The 18710-nt window shown below is 41.1% G+C and overlaps 1 protein-coding gene across 1 annotated transcript; it reads right to left on the bottom strand.

The window, feature by feature from the left end:
• Positions 1-4818: 4818 nt before the first annotated feature.
• On the bottom strand, positions 4819-6386 carry LOC307266327 (thyroxine 5-deiodinase-like). Its single transcript, XM_080048315.1, has one exon. It carries the CDS (start codon positions 6318-6320, stop codon positions 5514-5516), a length of 807 nt encoding a protein of 268 aa, XP_079904441.1. The 5' UTR covers positions 6321-6386; the 3' UTR covers positions 4819-5513.
• Positions 6387-18710: the final 12324 nt, after the last annotated feature.

Here is an 18710-nt window from a genome sequence, read left to right as displayed (position 1 = left end):
TGGTGTAAGTTGTGCGGTTGGAGAGAATACCATGGGGTGAATTGTGCCATTGCTATATATCTCATAAACTATAATGCAAGACAAATCCATTAGACAATCACTTATTTAAGGTGTATTTAAATTAAATAAAGTAAATAGTTGACAAAGATTGAAGGACAATTTTCTTAAACAAGGCCTAGCAGATCTAATGGTTTTACCTGCAAAGCTCACAATGACAAAGTCACCATCATCATCTTTCTGGCCATCTGAACTCTCATCAGTGGTGTCGTTAAGTGGAATTGAGATGTCACTCTCTTCTGAGCTACTTTAGACAATCACTTTCTTTTGGTGACCAGCGTATACAGCCATGCCACTGGCACAACTCTCAGAAATGTACTTTGCACTAGTTGCTCCGTGCTTGTGGAACCAACTGCCACCTAACAAATGTGATTCCCCTACATTTCTGCCTTTAAATCAAGGCTCAAAACCCATATGTACACCTTGGTGTTTCCTCCCCATTAACTATCTTACCTCTGCACTACTATCTGTGTTTATGTGGATGTATGGGCTTTACGTCTTTTATTTTGGTTATTGTTATTTTACCTTCATTGTTTACCTACTGAATGCACTATGTACAGCACTTTGGACAGTGCAAACTGTCATAAATGTGCTTTTATAAATACATTTTACTTACTTACTTACTTACTTACTTATAACTCACCCAGGCCCTTTGGCACAAATCACCCCAATCCCAGAAATTTGGATAATAAGCATGATGCAGCAATTTAGGGCTGACATCGTGCTAACTGTATAGACTCAAAATGTAGCATACCAAAGCACTAAAACATGTGTCAAATGTTTTCAAACTTGTCTATAATTGTTCAGACACAATAATCAAAAAACCTTGATCATGGAAATTTTACTTTGAAAGGCAAAACACAGTTTTTTTAGCTTAAATGTGCTTATATCTTATTCCTTGTGTCTCCCTTCTTTACAGGATGAGTCAAATGGATGGCTCTTCTTAAATATGTGGTCACATTTCCAATTTCTTCCACGGTTTTCTAGAAACAAGGGGTGGCACAACTTCCAAAATGCACAACTTAGGCCACTCTCCCCTACTTTTAATATTAATGTGTCTGCATTGTCTGCTTGATCTCCATGTGTTATTGTTTTCACTACTATTGTATGTTTACTGTTTTCATGACCAACAGACTTGGCAGATGCATCCTGTTGTATGGATGATACATGTCAATCAAACATCTACTAAAGCTTCATGATCTGTAGAGATACAGAAAATTACCACAGCAGTCTTTGAGGAACGATGCAAATGGTAACTTTTTTCAGACTTTTACAATACGATACATGCTATATTTCCATCATGTCGTCACATGGTTTCTCATTGTTTGAGGTTAAAGAGGACCTATGATGCTTTTTGACTTTTATGACCTATAAACGTTGTTATGATGATTCATAGTCATGCTTAACCATACTAAATTATCAAATAATGACTTACATGCATTTCGACATATTCCCTGCTGACCGTCTGGGGTGTCTGTGCAGAGCACTAAACACTATTCTAGCCAGTCGAGAAGTCACGTCTTCAAAGCGGTCTACCCTTTCATAATTCATGACGTCGCATAAAAATTTGTGACGTGACCACGCGGATGTTTCCATGTATGGTAATGCTGTCACTTCCCTGTTCGCGTCTGCCTCGCGCCCTTATAGGTCCATGCTCGCGCTTCCCGCCACTGAAAGTGTTCCGGAAGGAAGGTAACCAATCACAACGGAGTGGGGTTTGCAAGAGGGGGGGGGAGGGTAGCGGAGATGGCCGATGCACAGGCGGAGGGAGCGGAGATTGCCGAAGCACACACTGGCTGTGTCTTGATTCAGGGGTTGCGGTCTTGGAACCGGCCTCGTAGGCTGCATTTGAAGACCGATTGCGTCATAGCGGCGCGCAAAGGCTGTCCCATTTGCAAGGCTCCTTGCAAGGCTCCTCATATGCGGTCGTGAAATGCAGCCTTCGTTTCACGGTTTTGAAGCAGTTTTGAAGGCTGCATCAGATGTATCCTTCGTGGCCCAACATATCCCATGATTCATTGCGTTTTTTTCAGAGATTGCATAAAATAAAATAAAAAATAACAAAACAGCAACGTGTTGCTCCATCTTCTTAACTTTTATCTTCCTTTCTTTTTTTCTTGTACTTTTTTTTCTTTTCGTCTGGTAGACAACTTATTTTTCTTTTTTCCTCCGCTGACAGGGCTGTCTCCGTTGGCAGCAAGTGCGTGGTCTCTGAATCAAGACACAGGCTGTGTCTTGATTCAGAGACCACGCACTTGGTAGGACGCAGTCTCGCGGTCTATGAAGGCTATAGCCTATGAAGGCCGATTTTAAGGCTGGTTTTAAGGCCAACGAGCCTTGTTAAACGAGACGGTCTCCGCAGGTCTCCGTTTACGAGCATTTCCGGTTTACGTAACAAGCCGTTACCTTGCGTGACGACTCGCCGCTCCTGTGCTGCCTAGCAACCCTGATTGCTGCCAACGGAGACAGCCCTGTCAGCGGAGGAAAAAAGAAAAATAAGTTGTCTACCAGACGAAAAGAAAAAAAAGTACAAGAAAAAAAGAAAGGAAGATAAAAGTTAAGAAGATGGAGCAACACGTTGCTGTTTTGTTATTTTTTATTTTATTTTACGCAATCTCTGAAAAAAACGCAATGAATCTTGGGATATGTTGGGCCACGAAGGATACATCTGATGCAGCCTTCAAAACTGCTTCAAAACCGTGAAACGAAGGCTGCATTTCACGACCGCATATGAGGAGCCTTGCAAGGAGCCTTGCAAATGGGACAGCCTTTGCGCGCCGCTATGACGCAATCGGTCTTCAAATGCAGCCTACGAGGCCGGTTCCAAGACCGCAACCCCTGAATCAAGACACAGCCACAGCCACACTCAAGTGTTGACAGGACGTGCTGGATCGCCAAAATAAGAGAAAGAGCTTCCCGAAAATCTACATAGTTTTTTGTGGTGTGATTCGTGTCAGGTTGCTCTATAGCAGTGTAAAACAAGAAATTAAGACCAGAAAAGTAGTATAATAGGTCCTCTTTAAACTTGCACTCCTTCTACTATGTGAATTGTGTCTGTGTCTTCAGCACTCCTCATATTTGGAGATAGAAAAAAAGCTTAAAAAACATTTTCTTTTGCTGGGTTGTTAAAATGTTTTAAAACGTATGAAGTGAATCCTTATGTAAAGAGACTGCATCTCATTGATTTGTCAATATCAGGCTGAACAACTCTGATGTCTCTTAAAATCACATTTCGTCACGGCCAGTTTGGAAACAAGGAATTATACAGGATCAAGGAACTCTTAAGATTGCAATTATGGGAGTATTTTTTCAAGACAGGCTTGAAAAATATGAACCCCTTTTTTAAAGAAAAGTCAGCTTGAAAATGTGAAAACAGTAAAGAACTCTACATGATGTACCTTTCATACATTATCTTAAACTTATAAAAACTTATATCCAAGTCAAATACCAGCACACTCTCATCTCCCCACTGGAAATGACTCCTCACTGCTCCTCTTTCAATCATATTGTTATTGCTTATGCTGTGTGCATAGCTTATGAAAGCAACTACCCCCCCACACACACACACACAAACACACACACACACACACACAAACACACACACACACACACACACACACACACACACACACACACACACACACACACACACACACACACACACACACACACACACACACACACACACACACACACACACACATATATATTTTGACATTTCTGTGATAGAAACTGGAAAGTTATGCTGAGGGTAACCGAGGTCAGGATATCTAAAGTGTGTTATAAAATGTCTCTCTGAATGGACACACTGTTGCATGGTAACAAACCTCGTTTTCTCCATCATATGACTTCAAGGGCTTGCAGTTAAATGGAATGTCATGGGATTGGGTAAATGAAGAGATAATAGCCCCAAAAGGAATGTTACCTGTCCTGTTACCTTTCCTCGAAAAGCACCAGTGGTACTCGGAACTATTTTTGGACACGTGCCAGGTTATTCAGAGCGTGTGTGTGTGTGTGTGTGTTTTATGTTCCAGCAAAATATGACCAAGATCTTTGCTGTCCTTAAGCAAACTGGAATGCAGGTGGTGTAGTGGATGGACTTCCGTGACCGGAACAATAACAACAATAACAACAAAGAAGAAAATCCACATAGTTATGTACATACATAATGGGCAACACTGAAAAGCAACATGGCAACAAGCCTACACCCCTACAATTGAAGAGTAAAATAAATAGATACATAGGGAATTACATTTATTACCTTCTAAAGTCGATTAGGTGAACTTACAGTATTAGCAAACAATGAACGATTTACACATCCCATATTAGCACTCGTTTGGAGTTGTGCGTCTGCCCACCCGATGAACGCAATATTCACACTTGTTTTCACTTAGTTTTTAGTATCCACCAACTCCAGAGGGAAATATACTGCTTTTAGCTGCTGGATGCTCACCAGATAGTCACTTGTCACTTGTCAAATAGTTTTTGTGAATTTTTTTCTTTTTTTACTTCTTCTTCTTTGCTGAAAACTACAGTTTCTCCTCATTATTTATAATATTGTACGCCATTATCTCCAGATCCATAGTTAATGAACTAGTAACTATGTTTTACAAGGACACAGTATTAACACTGCTGTAGATTACTATGCTAATTGGAGAATGCTTTGACCTGAATAGGGCCTATAATAGGAGCAAGGGTAGGCCTGAAAGGTAACGGTCAAAACAGGAAAGTAAACTATCATGTGCAGATCAATTCTGACTGTAGAGAAAGAAATAGGGAAAAAGTATAATTTTTTAGAATAGTTTACACTGATTTTGAGGCATACACATGATAGAGCATGTGTATATGCCTAATGGAGACATAATGGATCCTATTTTTCGTGTGTATTGAAAAAAACAAAAACAACTAAACATGGTGTTTGTTCCACAGTCGACAGTAGAGCATCAAAGTGTGATCGGACATTTAATAAAAACATTTGTTCAGTTACATTGTTTCAACGTGACATTGTTTGGCAATCAATCAATCATCAATGAAGGCATCCTGCTAATGCGGACCCGCTCCCGGTGTTAGAAACATCAGTGTCGGTCTTCTGGCTTCGCCTTTTAAAAACCGAACTTCACAGAAACACCAGAGCGAGGACATACGCCTGCACGCACGCACGCACGCACGCACACACACACACACACACACACTTTTGCATACAAAAAAATTAAGACAATCGCTATGGGCAATCAATTAAGATCCAAAACAAGCACAACATACAGTCTGATGTTAGGCTTGAACACTGAATTTAGGCTATTTAAGAGCCCAGAATATCTTAATGCAAGAAAAAAACAATGTAATGTGCCATTTGCGAACATTTGATAGCAGCATCTGAATATTTTGCACTGTGAGTTGGACACTTAAGCAGACTGGGCAGAGCAGCAGGTGGTAGGCTATAGGCTACAGCATCTAAACTAAACATGGAGCACCGCCGTTTGGGAATTCGCCAGATCGTCCCTGTATTTCTCCAGCCAGTTTCTGAGTTCGGAAATACGGTACCCCTCTGGACCTCTGCCCCCCTGGTACACCACTGTCTCATCCCTCACAATGTAAAGTCTCTCAAAGTAGGCTCCGTACGCGGCGTTGGACGAGTTGTCCATATTATCCACCACTACGTTGCTGCCGGGCATTTCCGCGAGCATCAGCTGAGCGGCTCTCAGTCTGTCCTCCAAGCAGCGGTGCTTGGGGATCTGATACGGAGCGTCCGTGCTCACCCAGCCGTCGGACGGGTGCGCCTCCTCGATATATACAACTAAAAAGTCCGCAATGTCTGCGTATTGAGTCACGACGCGCTGAAACGCCGCCAGGCGCGTCATGAACGGCGGTCAGGAGCAGCTGCCAAAGTTGAGGATGAGCGGTCTCTTCCCTTTCATGCAGTCCAGGATCCGGACCCGCCTCCGCTCCTGGACCAGCATCACCTCGGTGTTGGGTGCCGCGCTCCCCAGGCGCGCAGCTTTGAGAAAGTCCAATTTCTGTCCGTACCACACGGCGCGCAGGGACTCCCAGGTAAACATCTTGTTGGAGTCGGACACGCACACCGGCGGGTCGTCAGGGCCGTCCTTCCTCTCTCCCATTTTCAGCAGCACTTGTTTTCTAATGCACAAGAAATCCAGGAGCCAGAGCATGACAGCGGCAAGCAGGAACCGGGGCAGCAGCATCAGGCACAGCGCTGCATGCTTCAGCGCCCTAGCCATTTGGACTCCGCCAGAGTCGTTCATCATCTCTTGCCCCCTGCCGAAAGGATGCGACCGGGCAGGAAGGCAGGCGAGAGAATCAACTAGTCTTCAGACACATTTACCCATTGGAGAAAAACTATCTGACGCACTTAGGCACTCCTTTTTATAGGTACAGCAGCGTTTGAATAATGGAGAAAAAAAAGAAAAGAAAAAGAGGTGAAAATAACACGCCTCCGGTACCCGTGCCGCCCACTCACATGGTGGGGATTACCTCGCGTCCACTCAGGACTTCAAAGATCCACACAGAGGGAGGAAGAGAGAGAGAGAGATAGATAGAGAAAGTGTGTGTGTGTGTGTGTGTGTGTGAGAGAGAGAGAGAGAGAGAGAGAGAGAGAGAGAGAGAGAGAGAGAGAGAGAGAGAGAGAGAGAGAGAGAGAGAGAGAGAGATAGAGACACCGGTGCCTTACAGGCTGTCTTAAATCCACATATGAAGATACATGTTGACAGTAGATGGAAGTTTTTGTATTATTGCGAGACACTTTGATTAGTTTTTTAATTGGCTGTAGTTGAACGCATGGTGGAGGGAGGGGGGGAGGACCAAACATTTCACTTAATTTCCCTTCTGCCTGCACACTCTGATATCTTCCCGTGAAGAGTGCAGAAGCCTCTGTAACCACTAGAATGCGCTGGTTTCATACCTGTAAGGCTGGATGAGTCATTCCCTGATAGACGGTCTGGACTTGTGAGGATGAGGAGCATAAACCTGCCACGACCAGTTTCTAAACTCTGAGATAGCTTACTAAATACATTAAAGTTCAAGTATTATTTTGACAATTTTCATAAAGAAATTTATGAAATGTTTACTGTGTAAGTGAAAGAAAGTGAATAGATGTATTTCCACCAAATGTCAGGCTATTTCTTTTAAATGTATAACATGTTGCCTAAAAGCGACATTTTTTGAAATGTCGGATCTTACAGTTTTTTTCAATCGCTAACCCACATTGGGCACAACTGTAGCTCTATGTGCAAAACTCTAACTGCAGTCTGCACAACCAACAGTCACTGGAGCTGAACAGTTCACTTCACCTGCAAAATAGGCTCAGTGCATCAAACACTATGAACCAGCCTCATTGAGGAAAGAGTGAAATTCTTTCACATGAAATTGTTTATTTTATAACATACCAGTTTTTTAGGTAAACAAAAATAAATGAAAATCAAAAGTTTACTTCAATAGATACATATTTGTATTTTATTGATAAAAATGTATCCAAATTTAGTATATATATGTATAAATATTCTATAATTGTAATACAGAAATCAATTCCTGTAATGTTGTCATTTACTGTAAGGATTCAACTCTCACCTGTTTGTTTGCTGGAAAATTCGTATTACAGATGCAACTTTAGATCTTTGCAGATTTGGTTACACTCTCAACCCTGCTTCTATCAATGAGAGACCATGATTCACAACAGGGTCTATCAGTGTAGCCCTTACTGTATTTCATCATGAATTACAGCTCTATACCTTCTGGGTCTTCCTCCACACATGCACATTCTCACTGCCACTCTTCTCCCTCCAACAACCTGTCCATTAAACTTGGTCCATTTCCAAAATAAAATATTTTTGAGCTTTCCCTATATACTGTATATATGTTCACTAACAAGTCTAAAACAAGACACATTCTTAGTGTTTCAGTTGAAATTGCAATCTGCAGTGTTTGAAATGCACTAGGCTGAAATCTATTCTGTTTTGAATGTGTGGTTTACAGTTGTGGGAGCATTGTGTTAGCATTTCAACAAAGTGCCGGAAATCCAGTGTTGTGCAGGCTGTGGTTAAGCCATGAGATACGTGTGTAGAGTTTTGAAAATTGTGTTTAAGCAATGAAAAACGAGCTACAGTTGGGTCCGAATGAACCGCTGCTGTGCATAGTGTTGTTAGAGTTTTGCACATGTCGCTCCAGTTGTGCCCACTGTTGGTTAACAATCGAAAAAAACTGTAAAGACAAACTAAGCGATTGGAATCCAGATTTTTTCTCCCAAAATCAACTAAAATCTACTCAACATCTGCTACCTGTCCATCATGTGTGCATGCTGAAAGAAAGTCGGGTGTTTACACACAGCCGCCGCTCCGCATTTTGGGGAACAGCCTGCCTCGAGCACTTGCTCTGACCGTCAACTATTGCCGCAGATAGTATAAACATAAACAAAAGTAGCCAAACACTCGCTGGAGATCGCTTAGTATGCCTTTAAAGTCGTTGTTGAGATCTATGAACGCTTTGACACCAACACTGTACAATGAGATAGGCCAAGAAAACAGAAGTGGAAAGACGATCAGACAGGTTGTAAAAAAGCCAACAGCTAAGTCATGTCTTCTACAGGATTATTTGAAGTTAAAACCGACAGCGACTTCACCCTAAACTCTATTTGTAGAAAACGACTTCAGCAAGTAGGTCATAGCTGAACCAGGAATTCGGTCTGTAAACCGTGATATCATTTTCCAACCCATATCTTGGCAAAAACTGTAAGTTTGCCATTGTTTTCTCTTTTTAATACATTTTGCCTACCCTTGGGGTTTGTTTAAAACCTGTGGGATAGTCTGACGCCATGGTGTTTCTCGCCTTCTTTTCAGTGATGTCGCTGTGATCTCAGCCATTAACCTGGTGCATACAATGCTACTGATATAGAACCAGTGGCTCAACCCAGGGAAATAGGATTCAAGTTGTGATAAAACCGAAATGAACCTTTAAGTTCAGTGCATTTATCCCAAAGCAGACGTCCGGGCTGATGGGAGGCACCTGGAACTGTTTAGCAGCTGTTTGCAGAACAGCAGACACAAAAAAACGGCCGTAAGAAAACAGATGTGCAACAGCATCTGACATCTAAGTTCCTTTCACACAAACATCTGCAAGTGTGAGGTCTGTTTGTTTAGTAAACAAAGTAGTAGAAAGCGGTGCCAGGCGCCATCTACTTTCCAAGTGCCATTAACTGGCAACATTTACTCAAAGAGAGATGTTAGATCAGAGAGTTAGCAACATGTGTTTCACACAAAAGAAGCTGAGATGTGTTTTTTTCCTCTTCTTACCACCCAGAGCTTTGGATTTTACAATTCATAGTTTGAATTTTTGATTTTTTTTTTTTAGATATGCAATGTCTTGGCCTGTCATCATACATGAAAACTAAAACATTGTCAGTTGGTGTTTTATTCACAGTACGAATGTGTTAAAACATAAATAATTCCAAAACACAAGTACCATTGAACAACTTCAAATTATATTGTAGCTTAGCGTTTCTTCATAAACAACATGATTTGACTACAGGCCCAATCCGTTTACCTCAAAACATATAAAAAGGAAATTAGAAAATAATACAAAAATAAGTCAATGTTATCCAATATATTGATTCCAGCCAGAAAAGGGCAACTTCCTGAATGGAACACGTCAGTTTCTTGCTTATGTCTTGAATTATTTTGTAAGATATTTTTTGGCAATTTTCATGCATTATTGATAGTGTTAGGAGACAGAGGTGAAATGGGGCAGAGAGGAGAATGACATGCAGAGAACGACCGCGGGCGGGAGTCGAACCCGGGTCTGCTGCTGGGCCCGGCCCCAACTGAGCTAAGGGCGCCCCCTCTGTCTTGAATTATTCCCGGCCATGGTGGTTTAACTTAGTCTGGTCCTACCAGACCATCGTACTTCATTTCATTTGTACAGAAGGTCCGGAATCGCTCAATTGACAAATGTTAACTCACTTGAAGGCGGGTGTCTGTTGAAGTTTAAAACTATTGAATCTGCCAACCAATCGCATAATGTTTGGTCGTGACGTATGTCATGCGCCAGCTTCTGAGCCCATGCTTCTTAGCCACTCCCTCTTTGGACCGAAAAAAATCTGTCCGGAGAAAACCTAAGAATATAACGCAGGCCCAGACTGACTACTGAAGGGAAATGAAAATTGAGCGGAAGTACGTTGGCGGGTGGTGCCAGGCTAGATTTAACTGCCAGATTGCAACAAAAACAACACTGATGACTGAAAAATGGGAACTTTAATAAATTGAAATGATGAGAAATACATTTTTCATCTGAAAAGTAAATCAATTCAAAGAAACAAAAACAAAACACTTTACATTTAACCCTAAGTGCATCTTAGGCCCTTTTTGGTACATTTTGTTTTTTCATTTTACAACTGCTGTGGCTGTGTTCATGCAAATGGTTCATATCTGGTCAAAGCAAAAGTTTTCTGACCAATTTATGAATATTAACCTCAATACACATATAAACACTTTAATGCACTGTATATTAATTTTACTCACACTCTGCCTCCTAGGTAGCCTGGCTCCGCCCACCTACCTACTTCCGCTCAATTTTCATTTCACTTCAGTAGTCAGTCTGGGTGTGCGGTGTATTCATGGGTTCTTTCCCAGGCAGATTTCTGCCGGTCCAATCAGCGAACAGAGCGAGTGGCTGAGAACGATGATGTCGAAGTCGCGCTCCAGTTTCAGTTGAATGCAGCGTTCCTTTATACTCAGAAATCGGAAATTTACGACTTGGTAGTTCCGACTTCCGACCTGTCTGTGTTCCAGTGCATCTGCTCGGGAAAGTATGGACACCTACAACCTTTCTCATCCAAATAACTTAACGTTAGGCTCTAGCAAGTTACCGTTGCCAGGTACCGGTAGCTCCATAGACTACAATATGTAGTGAAGACGGAAATTTCCGAGTTCCCTGTACAACTAGAACGCACCGCCAGAAGCCGGCTCATGACATACGTCTGACCAAACGTGATGCAATTGGTTGGCTAATCCAGAGTGGCACTGGGCAGATCCAATAGTTTTAAACTTCAACAGACACCCGCTTCCAAGTGAGTGAACGTTTGCCAATTACAGCACTTCCAGACCTTCTGTACAAATTAAATGAAGTACGATGGTCTGGTAGCACCAGGCTACCTCCTAGGGCCATTTTTGGCCCAATTGACTTCCATTCAAACAACGCTTTTTGACACTGTGGCCAATAGATGATAGAAATCAAAAAAAAATTTGTTTGTTTTGCTTAATTGCATTAATATCTTGAACATTTAAATTTTTAGTGTTTTTTTTTAATTGCATCGGTTTTCTCACATATACCATTGGTTTTAATTACAGGTTGGATTCAATAGTGCACTCCTCTGCTACTAGCCACTGCAGGCCACATTTTTCCAGCTATAATGCTCTCTCTGTATTCTTGGTGATGGCATAGTATAATATAAATGTGTGTTTTGACAAATAAGTGTGTATGTGTGTGTGTGTGTGTGTGTGTGTGTGTGTGTGTGTGTGTGTGTGTGTGTGTGTGTATATCCAAACACAGACACTGAAATTCACATAGAGAAAAACAGCTCAATGTAAATCCATAAAAACTGCATGTTTTGATCCCATGGTCAATTGAGGTTAAATACATGAATGTGGTAATATCAGACATTCATCCTGTTCTTATACATTGAAATGTAAATTTTTACTATTTTACAGATGATGCGTGAATTTCATCCTTATAGGCCTGAAGAGCAAAGATACCCCTAGTGCAGGGGTTCTCAAACTTTTGATAGCTGAGGGCCAATTTAGGAACCCAACATTGGACCGAGGGCCACCGAAGGAAAAACAATTATAAAACTGAAATAATTTCAATGGCCAGCGTCTTTGCGTCTTTACAGTTTACATGTATTGGTCAGCATCCAATACTGTGTAATTAACACATTTAAAGTAATAAATGAAGGGCTAGGTCTCATTTCAACATTGGGGAACACACATTAAAAGCGGGGGTCTGGGAGTTGTCCCCCAGAAAAATTTGAGGTTCGAACACTTCATTTTGTGCATTTTGGTTAATTTTTATGCAGTAATTTGTGTCTTCTGTATTTATTTATGGTGGAAATGTTAAGGAAAAGACAACTCGCTCCCATTGACACACATCTAATGGAATATAAATCAAGGCACTGAGGCATTCTGTATTGCATTCAAATATTTATTCTACTTTATTGTTCAAAACTTTCTACACATTGAAAACGTATCACCTTTTGGAGTGTTTTTTTGTAGGACTCACTACTCATGATGCAGCATCAGTGTTAACTATTATGACACTACATTGGAAATAAACCGGGTGGGCTATCAGCAGTCAACTAGGCAGATAGTTCCATGGCTATCAGCAGCAAGCTAACGTTAGCTTGTTAGCTAAACTTTAGGCAAAAGAGTTAGAAACCAGATAATGTTAGCATCCATCCTTAGACACTTGACCTAATCTAATTCACCTTGAATGTGAGAAAGTGCATCGTATTGGGCTTGACAAGCTCACTATCTAACAACTTACATTGGGACCACTACACTGCCTGCTGCACTGCGGGAGGCTGACCAGCCGTCTGCAACGAGAGGCAGAGGCCAGCCGAACTTCGCAAGTTTAATAAGTGGGGAATGAATACAAACAATTAGGAGGGATATTTAAGTGTTTCAACCCCTGTACTGTTTTTACTGTTACGGGGGACGCATCCCCTCCGTGCGTTTCAAAAAAAAAAAAAAAAAAAAATGTGATTTTTTTTTTTTTTTTAATAATTCATAATTCAATGAGGGCCGCGGGCCGCCAGATATGCTTCTGCGGGCCGCCATTGGCCCGCGGGCCGTACTTTGAGAACCACTGCCCTAGTGCAAACGAGGGAGCTGTGATACATTTTGTATTGTTATTAGTTGTATAGGCCGTAGGCAAGGACACAATTTATGAAACATCTAAAAAAATCATAAAACCAATTAATTTCAAGTTATAAGAGCAGGATGAATGTGTAATTTAACACGTGGGATCAAAACATGCTGTTTAAGCTTTTCATGCATTTACATTGAGCTGTATTTCTCTGTGAATTTCACTCTCCTGCAGTGGCCTAAGTAGCGGGGAGTGCAAAATTACATTTTAGCCTGTAACTAAAACTATGGCATATGTGTGAAAATAGCACCAACAAGTAAAAAACACAAAAAATTTAAAATTTCAAGACATTAGTGCAATGAACCAAAAGAATAGTAAAAAAATCGGTTTCTCTCATCGATTGGCAGCAGGGTCAAAAAGTGTGGTTTTAATGGAAGTATGTCTGTCATACAATGGCCCTTAATGTGTGGCAAATTTAAAATCTTAAACAGCATAAACAATATAAATGCATTAAATTCAATATTATTGTTAATTCTTGACAGTTGACAAAATGGTGGAAAAATACATTCATGTTATTTTTAAACATGTCTATTCTCAATGTACCGCAAATGGCCTTAGGAGGCAGCGTGTGATTTTTTTTAACGATGCACAAAAGGTTAATGGGATGTGACTCATATGCTGACGAGCAAACGGCATGGCTAATGGACACAAATCCAAATCCAGCTACCCGTTTAGTTGTAATGAAGCCTATCAATCCATACACCTCACCCAGTCTTGACATGACCTGGATTTACACGATGACGGACTTTGTGTGTACAGAGGCATTGTGTATATATGACAGCAATAAAAAAGAGGTTTGATTTGTTAAAAACACTTAATTCAGAATGAAGTAGATGATCTAACTGCTGGAATTTCAGTCTGGTGTTGGGCCTGTGGCCATTAAATAGACCGAAAAGAAACAATGTACCAATGTGTTTTCTTTTGAGATGATGCAATGTGGAATACAAACAAGATGTTGCAAAAAAAAGTTGAATATGACATAAGTCTATGGATCAGATCAAGAAAGGTCTCTTTTCAGATCCAATTTCTAACATTACAGATGTCATTTGTCTTGAAGGTCATCGAGCTGCTGCCAAGCCAAGTGTCTACCACAAAATTTAAGGTTGTGATCTTAGTATGTGATAGAGGACCCATGTAAACACTTAGCACTCTGAAAGAAGGAGTTCCTGTCAGTTTTGATTTTCTCCATACAGGTCTGTTTAATTGCTGCAGTACTCTGAATTAGACCACTGACGTCCATCAGCTGTTTACACCCTGGCAAAAGGAAGAAAAAGAGTATGTGTGCTGGCTTGCAAACAACTCCTGTTGGTTTCTTGGAATCATGAAAGACTACTTAGATCAGCTCGCGTTCAGCCTCATGTGACCCCGGCCGTGGAAGAGGCCATTACCGAAATCTCCTAAACTCATTAACCCTGGCAGAGAGTGTACACATACAAACACTGAAACATGGCTCCCTCAATTGGTCAGCCACACACACACACACACGCACACGCACACACACACACACACACACACACACACACACACACACACACACACACACACACACACCTTTAAAGCACATGAGGCGATCTTATGAACTTTAACTTATCTTTACTCTTACGGTTTTTGTCTCATGAAGCCTTTCACATCCAAATTAGAATCATATGTTTAAGTAATTTATACAGTGTGATCATGTGTACAGTAGCCTACACACAACTATACTGTATGCATTCAACTTGACAAGCATTTTCTTTTTTTAAACACGGTTTCCACATTATTTCCCTGAATAAGCGATGTCTGTTTTGCTTAAAAAACTAAAAAATCCTGAAAAACTAAAAAGCCTTTTCATTGTGTATCCATTTAAACTTCCTTTTCTACTACCACCATCCCACAGCTACTGCTACTTTTTCGCATTCTCAATCGCCTGCTTGACAAGTATGGCTTAATGAAACACTGGTGGCCTCAGCCTTGATTTTTTTCTTCTCTTTTTTTTCTGAAATAAACTCCCGGAACCCTACTTTCATTAGACACAGCCTGGTTCTTGGCATGGGAGCGCGGGTCATACAAGGACAGCCAAGAATAGGAAAAACAGAGCCTGCAGCAAAGCACCAAGAGTGGCAGGGATCCAGCCGAAAACACTATTAGCACACCGGCCGCTGGAGAGCCACTGAATACTCACGTCTCAGGTAGAACACACGCACAGAAAAACACGTTATTGCGACAATCAGGGCTGTCAGCTGATTGTCATGTCAGATATATCCTGTACATGTCCCCTGTCACGTTTGGTTCAGTTCAAGGTAAGGTAAGGTTGCAATAAAATTCACTTTTGACTATTCATGGTCAAAATGCAGCCTTGTCCCTCATGTTTGTCTAGTATTTAAGTCGGTAGTTACTAAGCAACAGTCAATCCCTCTCGGGCTTATCCGTCTAGGCCGGTGTGGCTGCATGGAGCCTTCGATGCACACTGATAGGCTACATCACGTTGGATCACTAGCCTCCTTTGTTCACCAAATACGCCAAACTGCACGTCTTTAGAGAGGGTGGCTTTTTTTATCGCATCAAACAGCCTTGCCATTTAGCCCAGAAAAAAAAGAAGAAAAAAAGAATCCGTTGTGTTGATAAAGAGTTTTGGAAGATGACAAAGTGGGTCAGCTGAGGTTTGATATGATACTGTTGCGGAAGATGAAAGACTGGTCTGAAATGTCAAAGCACAATGTTGTTATCCAGAAGAGATTTCCAGTAAAGTCTACTAATGTGAATTAGATTTGGACAGGAATTTCACTCATGTTTTCTTCATTTCCAACCCATCCCCCAAGACAGTTTACTGCTGTGTTTTTGAAAATTGCTTGTCATTATGGCACGATAACAGCCACTCTCCTGGGAAAGGTCTTCCTGGAATTGGGTGTTTATTTGACCCCCCCTCGTTCCCACTTGAAAATATAAAAAAAACTATTAATGAGAACAGGATCCCCCAAAACAGCATTCATTCCTTTCGTATTGGACAGTCAACAAACCCCATGTGTCTTGACGTTTTTCATTTATAGATGCAGTGTATAAGAAGTCCATACGAGGACACCACATAGCCCACTTTTTCTACAGGCTCCCTCAACATAAGATGTACACAATCAATGTATGCTAGTGCAGTAACTAGCACAGTTAATGGATAAATGAAAATCGGATCATCCTAGCCTGAGAAAAGGCAGAAAGAGTGTTTTATGGTCTCACTGTCTAACCCTACATTTCTCTTTCTGTGATGTCACAGAAAGAGAAATGTTTTTTTTGCACATTTATTCTTCATAGGATCTCCGAGTTCAATACACCTTCATATTCCAACCGGTGAAGTAGGCCTTTAACTGTGCTGCTTTTTGTCTCCATGTTCCACTGTCAAGAAAGTGCTGTGTGTCTGGATTAGTTGAAGCACACATTGTTTACATCATGTGCATGCAAGTTTTGGTTCGTAGATGTGTTATTCTATACTAGTTACACAGACACTGGAGCACATTTTTTTGAGGTGTTGTTTGACCTTTTGGAAAAATACACTCAAGCGCTTTAAGACAGGAAGATTTACACTATTTATGTGCGGTAAATGTGAAGCTGCAACCAGCAGCAGGGTCGCTTAGCTTAGCACAAACAATGGAACCAGGGTGAAACAGCTAGCGTGGCTCCCTCCAAAGATAACAATTTTGGTTTTTCATGGAGTCTATGTGAGGTGGACAGATATCCAGCAAAAATGTAATTGCCGATTTTGGCCGCACCTTTGGCTGCCGATAGTTTTGGCCGTTTATATTCAAACATTCGAAAACAAAAACGATAACACTTTTATAACTCCACCTTTTAATCACACCTGGTGCCTCGCTACCATAGTTACCATAGTTACCATATACCCTCCTATAGGGAGTAAATCAACTTTCAGGGTGAGCGTAGTATAACACACATTTCTTGCCCAACACACATAAACAATTGTTGATGAATTATACAGTTCATGTAGGGTCCGGCAAATCAGGATGTCACTGAGCTCTTGCAAGAAATTGCTTGGCACACGCCTGCATAAAACCACAATTTGTTGTTTTTACAATTAGCTTTGTATATGGATTAGTGTGAGAATAATCTGTACGGATTTGCGAATGGTACGCACATTTTGTTAGAGCCAGGCTGTTTCCCCCATTTCCAGGAATTGAACTGCCTAGGTCAATTGAGATAATCTCCTGTTGGTGTAGCTTCATATTCAATGTTCTTTATTTATTCCATTTATAATGTAAAAACAACATCTGAATATGTGATTTTTATGGAAATTGGGAATATACCGAAATATTTATACATTGCAAGTGTTTGCTTATTTTTGCAACAGCTTAACCTACAGTACTTTTATCTGTCAGGTAACTAACCATAACTGTAATGGACCATATGAAAACTCGAACCTGTCAATTAGCAACAAGCAACATATTGTTAAAGCGCACTAAAAGCTGATAATACTTTCTAGTGGAGCCAGGTTTTGCATAATTTAGAGACCGCTTTCCTATTCCCTCATGAGCTATTTTCACCTCACATGACCTGAAGAGTAGTTTACGTGTTGGAGGGGGTCACCGACTCACACAGAGTTGGAGCTGAGCTGCTGAACTGGTTCCCATCAATACAAGCAAAACAATTAAATCTTTGTTTGTTCACTATATTTGTTGGGCTTTTGTTACCTACTACATAGGTTTTTTTTTGTGCTAACTAACACATAGGAAGCACAACAAAAAAAAACCTATGTGTTAGGTAACACAAAAAAAAACCCAATGTGTTAGGTAGCACAAAAAAAACCCTATGTAGTAGGTAACACAAAAAAAAACCCATGTAGTAGGTAACACAAAAAAAACCCTATGTAGTAGGTAACACAAAAAAAACCCATGTAGTAGGTAACACAAAAAAAAAACCCTATGTAGTAGGTAATACAAAAAAAAAAAAAACCCTATGTGTTAAGGCCAGGACACACCAGTCCGACTACCCGAAAATGGAGACTGCCGATTCAGGGAGCTCCAGTCTTCCCGTCGCGGCCGAAAAAGTGCAAAGAGCACACCAAACTGACTGCTGACTTTCCGTACGCTCTGCGCTTGCGCGGGACGTAATGTCTCCATAACAGCAGGCGGCGCTAATCTGTATTGTGGCCCGAAAAAATACGGAAGCCGGAAATGATGGGACGGCTCTCTAGACCATAAACATAGATAGAAATACGTATTTATATTTATGGACCATAAAGAGCACCATTTTTAGCAGAGAGTGTCGAGCATGGTGTCGAGCAGTCAACAAGGGTTGATGCATGTGAGTACTCGCTGAACGAAACAAACAAACACATTAAAACTATGGCTAACTGTTGTTAGCTGTTTGTGCTACCCGCCTCACTTCCGGGCTTCACTGATTCGCTAGCCCTCCACAAATCAAATTGCTCCAACTGAAAGACTGCCCGCCGCCAAAAGAAGCCCGACGACATCTACGACGACCGATTTCACGGCACACACCAAACAGATTCGTGTCCCTGACCCTCCAGACTCTACGACGACGATTATCGGACCGGTGTCCTGGCCTTTAGGTTGCACAAAAAAAAAAAACCCTATGTATTAGGTAGCACAAAAAAAAAACCCTATGTAGTAGGTAACAGAAAAAAAAACCTGTGTTAGGTAGCACAAAAAAAAAACCCTATGTAGTAGGTAACAGAAAAAAAACCCTATGTAGTAGGTAACACATATCTATGTAGTAGGTATGTAGTA

Source organism: Ammodytes marinus (assembly GCF_949987685.1).
Source record: "Ammodytes marinus genome assembly, chromosome: 19".
In the NCBI taxonomy this organism is placed as follows: domain Eukaryota; kingdom Metazoa; phylum Chordata; class Actinopteri; order Uranoscopiformes; family Ammodytidae; genus Ammodytes; species Ammodytes marinus.
Note: the sequence above shows the minus strand (reverse complement) of the source record. Positions and strands in the feature narration are given on the sequence as shown.